The 14,320-nt window shown below is 51.6% G+C and overlaps 3 protein-coding genes across 3 annotated transcripts; all 3 read right to left on the reverse strand.

Moving 5' to 3' along the window:
- Window positions 1–31: 31 nt before the first annotated feature.
- On the reverse strand, window positions 32–1,649 carry CC1G_12250 (hypothetical protein; the record flags this gene model as incomplete). Its single annotated transcript, XM_001839250.2, has 8 exons — window positions 32–50; window positions 103–173; window positions 236–555; window positions 612–799; window positions 853–1,062; window positions 1,117–1,319; window positions 1,368–1,475; window positions 1,527–1,649. The coding sequence occupies 8 exons, from the start codon at window positions 1,647–1,649 to the stop codon at window positions 32–34; spliced, it is 1,242 nt and encodes a 413-aa protein (XP_001839302.2).
- A 1,025-nt stretch (window positions 1,650–2,674) lies between these two features.
- Window positions 2,675–2,984, reverse strand: CC1G_12251 (hypothetical protein; the record flags this gene model as incomplete). The annotated part of the gene is made up of 2 exons (XM_001839251.1): window positions 2,675–2,907; window positions 2,957–2,984. 2 exons carry the CDS (start codon window positions 2,982–2,984, stop codon window positions 2,675–2,677), a joined length of 261 nt encoding a protein of 86 aa, XP_001839303.1.
- A 4,965-nt stretch (window positions 2,985–7,949) lies between these two features.
- On the reverse strand, window positions 7,950–9,295 carry CC1G_12253 (hypothetical protein; the record flags this gene model as incomplete). The annotated part of the gene is made up of 2 exons (XM_001839253.1): window positions 7,950–8,901; window positions 8,958–9,295. 2 exons carry the CDS (start codon window positions 9,293–9,295, stop codon window positions 7,950–7,952), a joined length of 1,290 nt encoding a protein of 429 aa, XP_001839305.1.
- Window positions 9,296–14,320: the final 5,025 nt, after the last annotated feature.

The raw sequence follows: 14,320 nt of genomic DNA on the forward strand, positions 1-14,320 counted from the left end.
ACTACTACACAAATCTTTACCAGATGACCGCTTACAGGCATTGAGAGAACCTTGAGAGGCGATGTCAAAAATGAGTACCCAGCGACAAGGATTTCAACTTACCAGTCATTGAGCTTCTGGCAAGTCGTACCAGACTCGCACGCACCAGCGCCACCCCAACCAGATCCACCGCACTATAAAGGTTAATTAAGGTCAGTCGTTAAGCAACTCGTCATACATTCACGTTGCGACTTACCTGACCGAACTTGGGAATACTACCAGCCGGAGGAGGAGGGTTGGGCGAAGGAGCACCAGTGGGAGCAACAGGTCCCGGAGGGATGGTGATAGGCGTAATGTGGGGGTTGGAACCAGGGTGAGTCAAAGTAACGGGAACGGAATCGCATCGAGGCTCGAGCTGGCCGTTGCCGCAGACAGGCCAGGGGGGTGTGGCGATGGGCACGGCGATGGTTTGGACGGGCTTGTTGGTGACGGTGCTCGGGGCGCTGCACTCCCTGATCATCGTCGCGGAGGCGGGTCCGCTTTGGATGGGGTTGCAGCCTGGGAGCTCTCGGAGGTCTATAAAGGGGATGGATTAGATGGAGTATAGTTGAATGGGAGAGGAAGAGACGTACAGGTTCCCTCGACTTCCTCGGGGACCTTGGCGTGTTGCTTGCACTGGTTCATGGCGTTCATGCCTTGGACAGTGAGAGTGCGGCAGTCGGTGGGGATACCGTTTTGGTTGGTGCAAGTATCCATGGCACGTTGAAGAGCGTCGCCTTCCCATCCGAACATGTAGTCTGCGTGTTGTCCGTAGCCGGTGCTGCGCGTGCAGAGTGAGCAGGTGCGATGGCTGGCATGCGGAAGGACACTTACGGATCGCCCATGGAGAAGACGAAGGGCTGACCGCTCGCAGGCCAGAGCGAGCGGTCATTGAAAGGTCGGGTATCCCACACAATTTCGAGGAAGAGAAGGGGCATGCGGACTGGGTGAGACGATGGGCAACTCGAACCGAAGAAACCACCGTTCGGCCAAGCCATGTGGCTAGCATGGTCAGGGGGATCAAGATTCTTCCCATCCCAGCATCTGAGCGATCGAGTCAGCGGCGAAGATAAAGTTAGACGAGTTGTGGATACTCACGCAGGGAAGTAGATGTTAGAGCGGATACCACCAGAGCAGGGCTGGGAGGGGAAAGCGAACGTATCGGGCGAGTCTCCTGGGACGGCGTTTCCGATGTTGTTACCTTGGAAGCAGCGGAAAGTGGTGGCCTTCATCTGAGGCGAGTTCGAAGGGATACCAGCAGCACTTCGTCGCATGGGGTCACCGACAATCATACGGAAGCCCTAGGAGGCTTGTGAGTATCGCGAGAACGACTCTCTGGAGGCACGTACAGGAGGGAAGGCAGTCACTCTGGTGTTACCAGGAGGCTGGAAGTAGTAGACAGTCATACCACCATCTTGTAAACCGGGACCAGTGTTGTGGTTGGCCATTTGGGGAACCTAATGATTTTCTCGTGAGATGGTTCCGATTGAGTGCAGTAGATGACTTACACGAATGTAACTGCCGTTCGGGTGCTTGAAGAACAAGACGGCGGTCCAATAGTTGGACTTGTTCTCGACGAAGCGGCAACTTGTGCAGGTAGCGATCTTCGAGATGTCATTGGAGATGTCCATCGTGAGGTTGAAGCTACGGGAAAGTGTAAGAGACATTGGTCTTCTCAATCGTTGATTCTTCGATCTTACGCATTCTGTTGGGGTGCGTCAGGGACTGCGATATTAATTGGAAGTGGATTTGACTTACTCCTCCGACAACTTGGTGAAGATGGGGAGAGACTTGACCTGGAGTCACCAGGCTTTGGAAAGGCGGCGTAAGTTAAATGCCATCGAGTATCCACTGTGAAAAACTCACGGATCGAGACGCTCAGTCACAAGTTGAGAGCATGGGAAGCGCAGAAGTGCGAGCACCTGAGGCACCGCAATGGTGAGCGTAGCAAGAGTCTTCCACCACATACTACTCGCAATCGTAGTCTCCTCTCGAAATTCACAGTTGAGAAACCAGAGAAACACGTAGAAAAGAGTCTTTTTATAGTTCAGAACGAAGAAAACCTTATCAGACGGCAACGTGGTTTTGTGAATCTATTATGAAGCATCGAAAGCCGTTGATTGGAGAAAGAAGAGACCAAGAAGAGATGCTGTAGAATTTTCGGATAGAGCGAACTTTAGATCCAACGCCCAGCTTCGTGAGATGTATTCTAATTGGTTCGAAGAAGCCACCAAGCCTAGAGAACGTGGTGTGACGCCAGAGGAAGACTCAGAGAAGTGTAAGCTGCGCACGTAGATAGGCTATTGCGGTCCTCGTGAAGAAGGGGCACCTGGAGGAAGGAATCGAGAAGCAGTGGGATGTACACTTTACGCGAGAGGTAGATCCGAGACTTGAAGCTTCGTTACAACTTCAATCGCCCATATCTGGGGTAAAGTCGATCCTTGGAGAAGATTTTCCAACAGTTAGACGAGGTAAATCCGCGAGACGGTACATAGCAAGATCCCAGAGGGTTGACAGTCACGAGAGCGACGAGGTTCAATCTCCAGCGTCGAACCGAGATCGCATCACAAAAAAAGTCGATTCTGGCTCTGCCCAGGCAGGTCAAATCAGGGCTTGCTCCTGCATGCCGTGAGCTGACCTGGTGAAGTCAGGTGTTTCAGGCCTGAGCCGTTTCAGAGGATGTCAAAGCAGGCGGCGGGAGCGAACTCAGTCGTGGAGTCAGCATTGGGCAGGCTGCGCTAGCCAGCTCCCATCCTGCTCTGATCCTGACCTGATCGCCGGCATCCGGCTCTAGTCGGCTCTGGCTTGGCTTTCGCGATGGCATCCTGCCTTGTCCTGAGCTGCGCAAGAGTTGGCCTGCCCAAGTGTTCTCTTTCATAAAGGCGGTACCTAAGATATTTTTTGGAACTATTGACTTACTTGAGAATTAAATACATACCTCTGACCGAAAGATAATTCGCGGTCATGACAGCAGAACTTAAAAAAGTTAAAGGCCCAAGGGTGGCAACCAGTTCCGATTCAAAGTCCGATCGGTGATCGGCGGATCACGTCGCCGTCTTAAAACAACCAACGCGACGCGTCGTTCCCCATCCCTCCCCTTTCTTCCCTTCCCCCATCATCTCCCTCACTGTGCTCACCCATCTCGGCACTGGCGCCAGCGACGAGGACAACGGATCGCTGCTCTATTTGATTGAATAATTGACAGTCGCGCGCGTTGCGCACTCGCCAGTGCTCGAGCGATGGATCTAGGTCCCAGGCGCGTTACGAGCTGCATTTTTGGGTGTGACACGACCTTCTTAGTTGGCTACACCATATAGGACGGCATTTCAGAACGTTTCAGCAAAGGCGGGATAGCTATTTGCCTCCAGTCGGTCAACAGCATTGAGCTTTCGACCGCCGAAGCTACGGGAGGGTCGCTGCGAGAAATAGTGGGGGATGTTATGGAGGAGTCTGGCAGAAGGGCCTCGTTTCCCTCAACCCTCGGGTTTTGTTACACGGACTCGTTTTGTGTCGAAGCCCTCGAGCAGTGAGTCGAGATCTGAATTTTCAAGCCTCTATTACTTTGTACGCCTTCGGTAGTTTACCCGTAATGCATTTATTTTTGATGAATGTGTGTATTCCGATGATATTTGAGATTACTACAGATTTCAGTGTACATCGGTGGTGGTATCTGCCGGGGTCCTGCTCTGGACAGGTCCTCCTGCCCAGGCCTGCTCAACCGTAGGGCAACCTGCCCAACCTCGGCAGGCTGCCCACTCCCGGCGCAGGATCCCAAACTTGCGCACTAGTTGGGCAGGTGGCCTACCCCTGGGCTGACCTGCTGGGGTTGGTCCGGCCTGTCCTTGCAGGATCCGGAATCGACTTTTTTTCTGATGCGACAGTGAGAGAAGTCCTCCTATCATTCGGGGTCGTTCCAGTAGAGGAATTGATAGAGAGTCAAAGGCAAGAAGTCGTTTCAGTGCAAAGAGGGCGGAAGAAAGATTGAGCAATGTGGCGATTCGGAAAAAGGGCACAGATTAGCTCCAGACGCTGTTGGCAAACAATGAGACGGATCATAGCGGGCCGCCCCTTCCACCTCATTCCAGCACTCCCAGCTCGACGAGCAGCGTCCACTCGTCATTTTCGAGACTTTAGAGGCGTGCCTACAGTCGTTTACCTAGCTGAGGTGCCCGTACGTTCATGGATGACTGCTGGCAAGTGGAGTGAACATGGTCATCAGGATCGGTCCATTGGGAGATGCTGTGTCTTCAGAGACACGAGACCTTCGTAACCCAGTGAGTTTGTTCGCTTTCGCCACACCTTGGGGCTCAAAAGGAGAATATCCTCGAGGTCAGCTTTACGGCCTCAGTCTCGACATCCTCAGCAAACTTTGCGGTCTGGACGGGCGAATTCATGGGCGCGAGCTTGTTACGTATTACTCAACCATCAGGCACACAGAATGGAGCCACAGAAATGCTCCAGACTCGCTTCCCTCGCGTCTGGGTAGGGTGCGTCATCCAAGGTGTCCTCGCCTCCAGCATATACGCCGCAGGAAAGGCCAGTCGCCAGACTATCCATCTCCCCGTCGTTGGGCCCATTCCTCCTTTATCTATCCGAGTCCCCGAGCGGCGCATCCATTAAGCTTTTCATTTCGTGGGCTGAGATGATGGCGTTTGGTCATGATGGCTTCTCAGTCTGGCGCAGCTGTTCCACAGGCTCAGATAGAAGAAAGTTCGTCCCCTCGCTCTGCCCGTTTGCGATAATTTTGGGTGTTGTTGTCAACAGCATGAGACGACTACTCTCAAGTCAATTCACCGGATTTCAGCATCGGGGTGGTGGCGCCGGGTGGCTCTTCCGAACACACACATGGCTGGAACTCGAGGCTTTTGTGATAATACCCACTCAGAAACCCGTCCAGTGAATGCGAGCCGAAAGGATCTTGGTCTTTTCGCTCAACGCAAGTGCGTGGTATAGATCATCAGCGATTTTTCCGTCGCCAAAGCTGAATGAACGGAAAGACGAATGTGATATGAAAGATACACGAGGTCAATCGGTGCCGTTCGAACCTCTTATGTATGTGGGTGACAGACATAAGTACGTCGACAGGCGGATCACCCTCTCTCTGGGGCTCCAGTTGGCTGACAACCAATGGACATTTAACCATTTATGGCTTAGTGGAACCACAGGAAAGGATACTGAGATGTTCACCGGATGTGAGCCAAGTAGAAAAGTCTGCCAAAATCGAGTAAAGCCTCTGGAATACTGACCTCTGACATAAGATAAGTATATGTACGCGAGTATAGCCATTTCATCTCGATACTCTTCGGGTTTGTTAACGGGTACGGAATGAAATGGGAAATGGGCGGGTGAACAAGACAGAAGATGACTGCAAAAGTCACGCCTTAACCTCGAGGTGCTGGTTTCGCGAACAGGCAAAGTGCCAAGCGATGTTCGACTGTGAAGATCGTGCCCCCGAAAGGTCGGAGAAGGTTGATACACGTTTAGTCCGGTAACTTAAGCGGAGAGAGATAGGAGACAGCATCATGCAAAGATATGATAAAATTTGGCGAAGAGCAGTAAGCGAAATGTCAAGTAAAAGGACCAAAATATGCTCGTGGGTGGTAAGGTGGTTGATAAATTGTCGCAAAAAGGAGAGAGCGATCGCTCGAGATGAGGATGAAACAAGTGATTATAACGAGAGGGAACGAGGGGGGTGGATATTAGAGCGGAAATCGACGTAGGCCACTGTGCATGGGACAAAAAGGCCTTTGGGCTCTAGAATCTAGTAATTGCTGTGTCAAAAAAGGAGATGCTGATCATAGGCCGTCTGATTATGAGGAAAATGAGGAGGACCATCGCGACAAAGACTGATCGGAAAAGTGAATGAATGGGCCATTCCGCGAGATGGGAGAGAGGAAATGAACAGAAACACGCAGGAGTGGTGAGGTTGTGAGGTCAGGAGAGAGTTCTTAGGTGGAGATAACTGTCTCTAGTCCCACCAATCTGTCCAAAAGATATCAATCCGAAACGGCGAAAAACGATCGACTGGACAGAGAGAACGGATGTCGGACTTGCTTCAGATTCTCGTGCTGAAGGACCCTGGATAATGGCTCTGGACACGTCCCCGTGTCAAAGACGGAGCGTCATCGAGGGCTGAGGCAAGCTCATGGGTGATGAAGATGGATAAAAGTCGAAAGAAATGGTGCTTGGTCCCGCGAGTGGATGCCAGTGCACAACCGCGAACGGAGAAACGAAGCACCGGTGACTGTCGTTCGGATAACTCCATGTAGTGATAACCACTTGGATCAAACATGAGTTTAAAACCTTCTTCGACGAATGATCTGTGAATGCAACGAGGCGGAGAGAGAGAGAAAGCATGCGTGATATCCAAAGTTGAAGCCAGACGCGTCTCCTTGCCTGGTGATGTCTCGCCAAGTGCGTAAGAGTGTCAAATCTAAACATAAGACCTATTGCCCTTCAAGAAAGCTGTGAGCCAGGTAAGACCGTAAGTTTCGGACCATAGCTTCCAACAACTGCTGCGGGTGGCGGCACCTCTTGTTCACGGCGAATTGTACGGATCTTGGCAGCCGGCGCACAAATAAACGAGGCAGAACGCCGTTGGAAAAGAACATAGAGGTGAGCCGGGATCCCGACGGCAGCAGTGCGACGCTCGCTCACCTGACCGAATGATATTTGTTCGCATTGGGTTGAGTCGCGAGGAACTCGAAGGTGATCGCGCCCAAAACGACTTATACAATCCAGTGGTTTGGCAACGGTATCTCGACGCTGTTGCTATACCTGTTGTTTCTGCCCTTCTCGAATTTGTTGTCGTCGTATATCAGCTATTCTGTATCGCGAAGGATGTATATGAGAGGTGTGTTCGGATACCGGACCTTGAGCGCTAATCGAAAGAAGCAGGTGTCGTGACATTAAAGAGTCCGGTGACCATGTCCCCCCCAAAAGGTGTTTGATTGCTTGACTGATTCTATAGGCGTCAAAAAGACTGCCGATGCATATGGCTTGGAGGACCCAAGCTGGAAAGCCTTCAACCACTAGACGTAATTAAGGTATAAAGGTACTCAGACAGACGTAAGTATACCTTGTGGGCTTAGCGCGAAGTTCTGAGGAGACCGGTGAATACTTTGATACCACGGGGTCGTTAACCGCCTGCCCCACTTCGATAAGGAAAGAAGCGTTGAAGTAAAATTTTCTTAACCTGGAGCCTGTCGAATTGGGGTGTTCAGGAGGGCACATGGTGAGGAATCCAAGTTTGCTTCCTCGGTGAGCGCGTCCGCGGCGATGTCGCTGAGGGCTTGAAGAGAGAAGTGAACAAGTCCTCCCCTCCTCACGTTCAGATTGTACACGCCGAGGAGGAGGGCAGTCGAGAAGCAAACGTCTTGGGAAAACACAGCCTCACCACCTCGCGCCGTGAGCCCCTGGGATTGAAGCTTCCGTTTTTAGGAGTTTCGTCAGATCCTACCGACCAAGCGCCGATATGGCGGAGGCAAAATGAGAAGATGACATTTTGTTGACTCCATTGAAATCGCAGACTAGACTCTGGCTTGATCCCCAAGAAAACACGCCTAGCGGTGAACGTTTCTAACCGAATATAAGATAGCCATGCGGGTAGTAAGTAAATACATCGAGAGTCAATATATTTTACATCGTAGAATAGATAGCAATGTGTTGAAGTGGAAGCGCTATTGTATGTGTATGCAATGTCAATGATAATGATGATGCGAATGAGGTAGATGTATGTAGTATGTGCGATGAGGCGGGACTAGAATGATATACGATAGCAAGGAAGCGACGAAAGCGAGATCGAAAGTCCACCAAACAACCAAAATATAGAGTAGACAGGGAAGGCATGGAGGTCATAAGCGAAGATGGGGAAGTAAGAACCATACGGGCATAGAGACGAGTGGCATAGACAATGAAATGACCATGGGCGCTTACTGAACGATGCCAAGGCTAGTGCGCATCGTGTCTGATTTCCAGACACCCTGACCCATACCGAGTGATGGGTGATAAGAGTAATCGGAAGTCAAGGGTTGAGGGTGATGGATGTATGGCTGTGAGCGATCGTCGCGTCGGGAATAACGGTCATGAGCAGGGGCGAGCGACGAAGGGTAGACCTGGTTGTCGTTGTAGGCGGGGTAGGTCGGGGTCGATGGGCCAGAAGGATACGACGCGATAGAGTGCGTCGAAGCAGGCGACGGTGGGGTGATAGTACCTGTCACCGAGTAGGGGTACCCGTGCGATGAGTTGGAGGAGAACGAATGTCGGGAAGAGAAGGTAACTGGGGAGGGATCTCGAGACTGTAGGTGCTGCAAGGAGCTCGAGAGGGCGGGCTGCGATACGTAGTCCTGGTGAGGGCTAGGATAAGCTGAGAACGACGGGGGTCCATTGTTTACAGGGGTGTGGCAAACGCTAGGAGGCGCTGTGTTGACGTAGCCGAAGTGCAGGGACGACGATTGGTCTTGATACGTCGTAGCCGTAGTGGGAGGATAGCCGTACTGGTTATCAGCGAGACCGGACGAGTCTGTGGTTGCAGACAAGCCATGGCTGTAAGACGAGTAGGGTGTGTGAGGAGATGATGACGCAGACGAGTATCGTGACGTTGTTTCGTGGTGGAGCTGCGCAGTGGCTGGCAGTGTCGCTTGGGCAAGGGGAGGAGGGGAATCGGGAGGAGTGAGAGCAGATGGGTAGAGCCGCGAGGTCTCTAGGGTGGGAGGAGTGAGTGGAGGAGACGGGTGGAGACTCTGCACAGGCGGCGTCGATGGCTTCGATACAGGAGATGGGGATTTTGGCCGTTCAACTGAGGCTGCCTTCACCTTGGAGCCACCCTTGGCTCGCGAACGAGTAGCAGCCCGTCGCGACCCTGGGGAAAGGTGGATACGGTAGCTGCATTAGATAGATTAGCCTCAAAATCGATGAAAAGAAACATCTCGACCACATACTGTTGTTGAAGGTTGTCTTGGCGGGAGCATCTCGTCTCACAGCCAGGGAACGGACATTTGTGGTTCCGTTCACCGGTGTGGATGCGGGTGTGACGAGCGAGGTGGCCACTGGTGGTAAATGCGCGTTCACAAGTCGGGCAAACGTGTTTTTTCTTCGGTGGAGGGGAGGTAGTTGTGCCAGAGGAGGCAGATCGTGATTTGTTGGAGGTAGCGTCAGCAGTAGAGCTCGAAGTGGTTGATGACGGTGCAGCGCTGGAAGTCGACTCGGAAAGATAATGTGTAGGGTAGGGAGAGATTTGGTGCAAAGAGGTGTGCGACTTGCTCTCGACTCGAGGCATGGCGGCGTTTGGTGATAGAAGGTTAGACGAAGGTCCTTGGGGAGTACGACATGGCCCAATACACTTCTCGAGTTATGTACTCGACGAGAAAGTTGTTTGGTGGTCCAGTCAATGTACGTAAAGTGATGTGGATCGAGATCTCCGTCGCCATTCTTTCGGGTCGGTTTCTTTATTCATTTGGAAAACAAAAAATGACAAAAAAATACATTTAATTTTCTAGGGTACGTTTGCACCCACGTGGGGTTGGCAAGGAACTGTACGACGGTCCATTTGCACTGACCACCGACTTCGCCTTGTTTCATCCTTTCGTCCTCATTTAATTTATGCAAGCGCGACGGAATGGCAAAGCAGGTGGAATGGACAATCGAATCCCGCCCGCCCATGCCCTGAGCCACCAACGAGCACAGCTGGAGAACGCACACCACTTGTCCTCCCCATGGCGCTAATTACTCCTGGAAATTCCTCCGAATTGGGCAAGGGAAGAAACCGATCAAAATCTGTGCCAACATTGGAAGGATGTAATTTTTTCACCGAGTAAGCGCACTAGACCTTTTTGGTCGTAATCCACGAGGCCCACCGACATGATTGAAGAGGCGGAAGTCGCCAGTGAAGATTTGAATCGCTCCATAAGCTCCAACAGCAACGTAGTGGACCATAGCAGTCGTTACTAGGCGCTTTGGTTAGAGACGTATTTTTTTCCTGTATGCAAAGAGCGAAAGAAATGGGGAGAGAGAAAGGAAGAAAGAAACGGCATTGTGAACAGGACGCGAGGCAACCGATATCACCAAAATAGGTATTTTCCAACATCGCCGCAGGTAGTCATGAGTGGTTAGATCGGCGTCCCGCGTTGATGGCGCCCCCTTCTATGTACTCAGTTTCTTTGTCACTGGGGTTGGCGCGAGGGTTTCCAACACTTTAGCCACTGTAGATTGACCTAAAGATTAGCGTCGCAGACAATGGAGTGCCTCTCGATGTACAAAGGTCGGCTTTACTCAGAGGCCCACCACGATATGGGTCCGAACATGCTCCGGTCCTTCCTACACGCCTTCAGTAATTTCTAGCCCCAATTTGCACAATCTCCCCACTACGTTCGATGAGTATGGCCACGAGGAGCGATTGCTGGCGCAGTCTCGTAAACTGATTACAATCCAGGATTAGATCAAGCCCGCCTACCCATCGGGAACGTGTTTTAAAATGGGGTACATCCTGGTACATCGTATCCGGTAGTCTACCTGACGCAAAAGTAACCAAGTAAGGCACCAACCTACTAAGACGCGCGGAAGGTTCCGTTCACTGAGAAATTTCCCCTCCTGTCACTCGCAGACTGCTGAAAGTTCCCCGAAGTGAATTGATTTAGGAGGGCACTTATCATTACGGTAGTTTGCGTTGATACCTTGGGATACTTTCCTATGTACCAGCTCAGTACACATTGAATAGCTTCCACCCGAGTTCCAAGGCATGACGTCGCACCTTTTTCGTACTTGCCTCCTAATATCACCGCGTGGTAAGAAACCGGTACGGTCACCGGTACAGCTTGGGACGGCGAACACCCTCCAAGTCGGCGCGTGTGGCAGATATTTGGAATATTTCCCAAATAATACGACAGAGGCGGGAGGAAACAGCGTGTTCTACACGTTTAAGAAGACGCTGGCGAGAACCATATGCGATCCACAGACCAATGGATGATTGCCGGAGCCGATTGTTTCGTCAATGTGACGACCAAGAGAGGTGGTCAGGGTCTCGGGCGAGTCGCTCCTTGCATTATGGAAACTAAGGGTTCACTCATCGACCCCGCAAGGCACCTTCGCGAGTGGCTGTCCTCCCCCGAGAGCGGAATGAGCGCCGGAAGCATGTCGATCCAGGGTCCTCGCCATCATCCATGAACTTTCCTACTACAGGCATGACTATTGCCCTCCAGGCTGTATCGACTACTCCTCAGCCTGGTGTATTGGGGTCTTCAAGTAGCGTCGCGGATGTCGCTTGGTTTTCTGGAATGCTCTCTGTGATTCTTACCTCCATCCAATCTACCTCAGTCTTGTCGCTTTCGTAATGAGGCATCGTTCAGTTTCGCAGCTTTCCACGGGAGAATGAATATTCACGGCTGTTTACGACTACATCCTCCTCGTACTTGAACTATAGGTCCGGTTCAGATTGACCGACATGCGACTTTGAAACCTAAACAGAGCTCCAAAGGTGTTCTAGCGTGGGCTTTTTCGCTGCTGTTCCCATGTCAGACTCTGTGCTGACAGACAACATCTCCACTTTACCAGCGGGAGGGTATCAGTACATAGGTACGAGGAGGCTGTGGTATTACCCCCTTGAAAGGATCTGTCCGTTGGATGAGCATACTATTGCTAGACCCTCCACATCTCAATGACCTGATACAGAGCCCTCCGAAACGTAGCTGTTGTTGTCCAGGACGGCCGACTCGAAATGAAATACGTACACAGACTTCGGAAGTATTCCACCTCGGGCATCCATAACTAGCTTTTAACGTTGTCGCTCCAAACTTCAAGGTTCACACAATCCGATGTGAAGGAGACAGGACTACAGCATCCTCACCACCGGCTTCACCAATCATGTAAGTACGAAATGGCGCCGGATGACTACCTCAGGTTGATTGGTCTACGGTCTCACTTGGTTTCTGTGGCGAATCAAGTGCCAGTTCCTTATCAGCTTTTTGGAGCCGTCATCTCCTATCTGATATGTCGTTGGGAGGCTAAAGCATACGTGAGACTTGGATTGGTTGAAATCGATGGCAGGTGAGGTGACTGCGGACAGACGGCCTTTGCGACTCGGAGGAATCGCCTTCCACATCCAACGATGTTCGCTGAACAAAAAGGGATGCTGTTAAGTGGTCTTACGAATCAATCATACACGCTGATTGCTTTGGGTAAGGATATCTTTGACCTGGTCGTAATAGGTGGTCAGATTTCGAACCCCAACTGTGACGATTGCTAGACACGCTGAATGAACGCTTGCATCGAATTGACCTCTGCATAATCGCGGTGGACGCCGTTTGTTTCCGACTTCAAAGAAAAAGGTATACCGGTTTGGATTGCTTTCTTTGAATCCAAAGATGCAAGTTTTCGATGAGGTGCGGTCATCAGAAATATCATGATTGAACTAAAATGTACTCTACCCAGACCCCAGTTCTTCTCCGATCAAGCAACGACGAGGTACGGGGTACGACCTTCTCGAGGATTTGCGATTTCGGACGATATCCAAATGCGACTATCGTTTCCTGCCGCCGGTGGACCCTGAGCGAGGACTCGTTACCGTAGGCAACGCCATGAGCTCACCTCTCCTCGGTATTCACAACATCATAGGGATCACAGGAGATTAGAAATCCGATAACGATTATGCGAGTATCTTATCGTCCGAACGCCTTTGAGGAGTCTCTAGATACCAGATAAGGATTCATATGTCTCCTCATTGCAGGTCACGACAAAAGCTTGCCGCGGCTCTATCACACATCTCGACTACCCATGAAAATCGAAGGTCAGGACTCAGAATTGAGTTCGTCCCATGACTGAACGGCAGTCCTCACACCTACGGAACTCGGGCCATACCCCTACCTGGGTCCCATTGGAATGCAGCTTGAACAACGCGGAGCATGTCAAACGTTTGGACTTCGTCGTGTCTAAAGTGGCGATTGGTGAGGGAAGGCGATGTCTCAACTTAGGTTTAGGAGAGACTCTTGACATTTCTCCTAATGCGCACGTCCGATGGCGGAACGTTCGATTGGAGACGACGTGGGGAATGCGATGGCATGATACCAATTCAGTGGAGCACCATCGCCGCAGTAAACAGGCAATAGTACTACTTATCGCGTTATCTGAGTACTCCTTTGTGTGGTTCCTGTGTTTCTCAGCCATCGATTGGCTGGAGAACACTTCGGAATTGGAATGTCCGGCAGTCTGTCGGTCCGGGCGTCCGGCAGTCTGGCAAGGGGATGAATGGAGAAGAAAATGGGAGAGACGCCAGGGGACTTACGAGTTGGGAGTAGGTATGAGGTTTCCGAGCCGTTATTTAGAGACAGAGGCAAACATAGGCTTGGAAGGCGCTAGATTAGTCAGCACGGATTCAATCAGCGAAGTCGAGGTTCCCTGGATCCAGAGCGTACACTAGAAGCAAGGCTTGCTCGGTATGCCTACTTGGGCCTGTCCGACATATTTCTAACGGGACTAAGGCCTCCCAGTCGATGTTGGATCGAATTTACCTGGAGCGTGCGGGGACTGACTAATCAACCAGCCGTCCACGGCACGCGATCATGCCGCAAGCGCTAAAACCGAGGGGTAGCGCGTACCGGTGGGCTAAATGCGTTCGGATTCTGGTATACTAAGCGCTGGGTATACGTAGGGTAGCCTTCAGACTAAGTAGACGGCCCAGCCGCAGCGAAAAACGTTGGAAACGTTGCTAGACCGTGGCCGGACGGCCGGACTTACGGACGCTGCCGCTCTGCCGGACCTTCGGCAACGCCGGACATTCCAACTCAGTGGTATTCTGATTGGCTGGAGACACCTCAGTCTGGCGTTAGGAATGCGACATCGTTTGGTAGGGTTAGGTCGACCGTCTGTTTGTTTATATTCCTGATTTCATGGTGCGAAGAGCTGTTCAATGTCATCCAAGAATAAAGATCACAAACAGCGCTCACATAGACCTCTCTTGTCTCGAACTCTGGCTCCAGTCTTTTTAGGCTTCTGACAGGTCTGATTTACCCCGGTCAGGCAGCGTCGTCTATCCTCGAGGCTGTATGGGGTTGCCTCTCTGTATACCGCGGTATTAGGAGTACCTGATAGCTCCTCGGAGCCGCCTAAAGGTCAATGTGCTATCCTCACAACCCAGCAAACTCAGCAAAGCGCCAAATCTTCACGGAAAGTGGGGTGGGCGCTTATTTCGAATGCGCGGTCTTGGCCCTCGGATCGTTCGGCGATATTCGGACTTCCAAACGCCCCCTGCAAACAAGGGTAAGCACGAGCCCCGACAGACACGGGGTTGGCGACTTGTCTCTCGCTTTCATGC

This window comes from Coprinopsis cinerea, assembly GCF_000182895.1.
Source record: "Coprinopsis cinerea okayama7#130 chromosome 5 map unlocalized cont3.5, whole genome shotgun sequence".
Classification (NCBI taxonomy): domain Eukaryota; kingdom Fungi; phylum Basidiomycota; class Agaricomycetes; order Agaricales; family Psathyrellaceae; genus Coprinopsis; species Coprinopsis cinerea.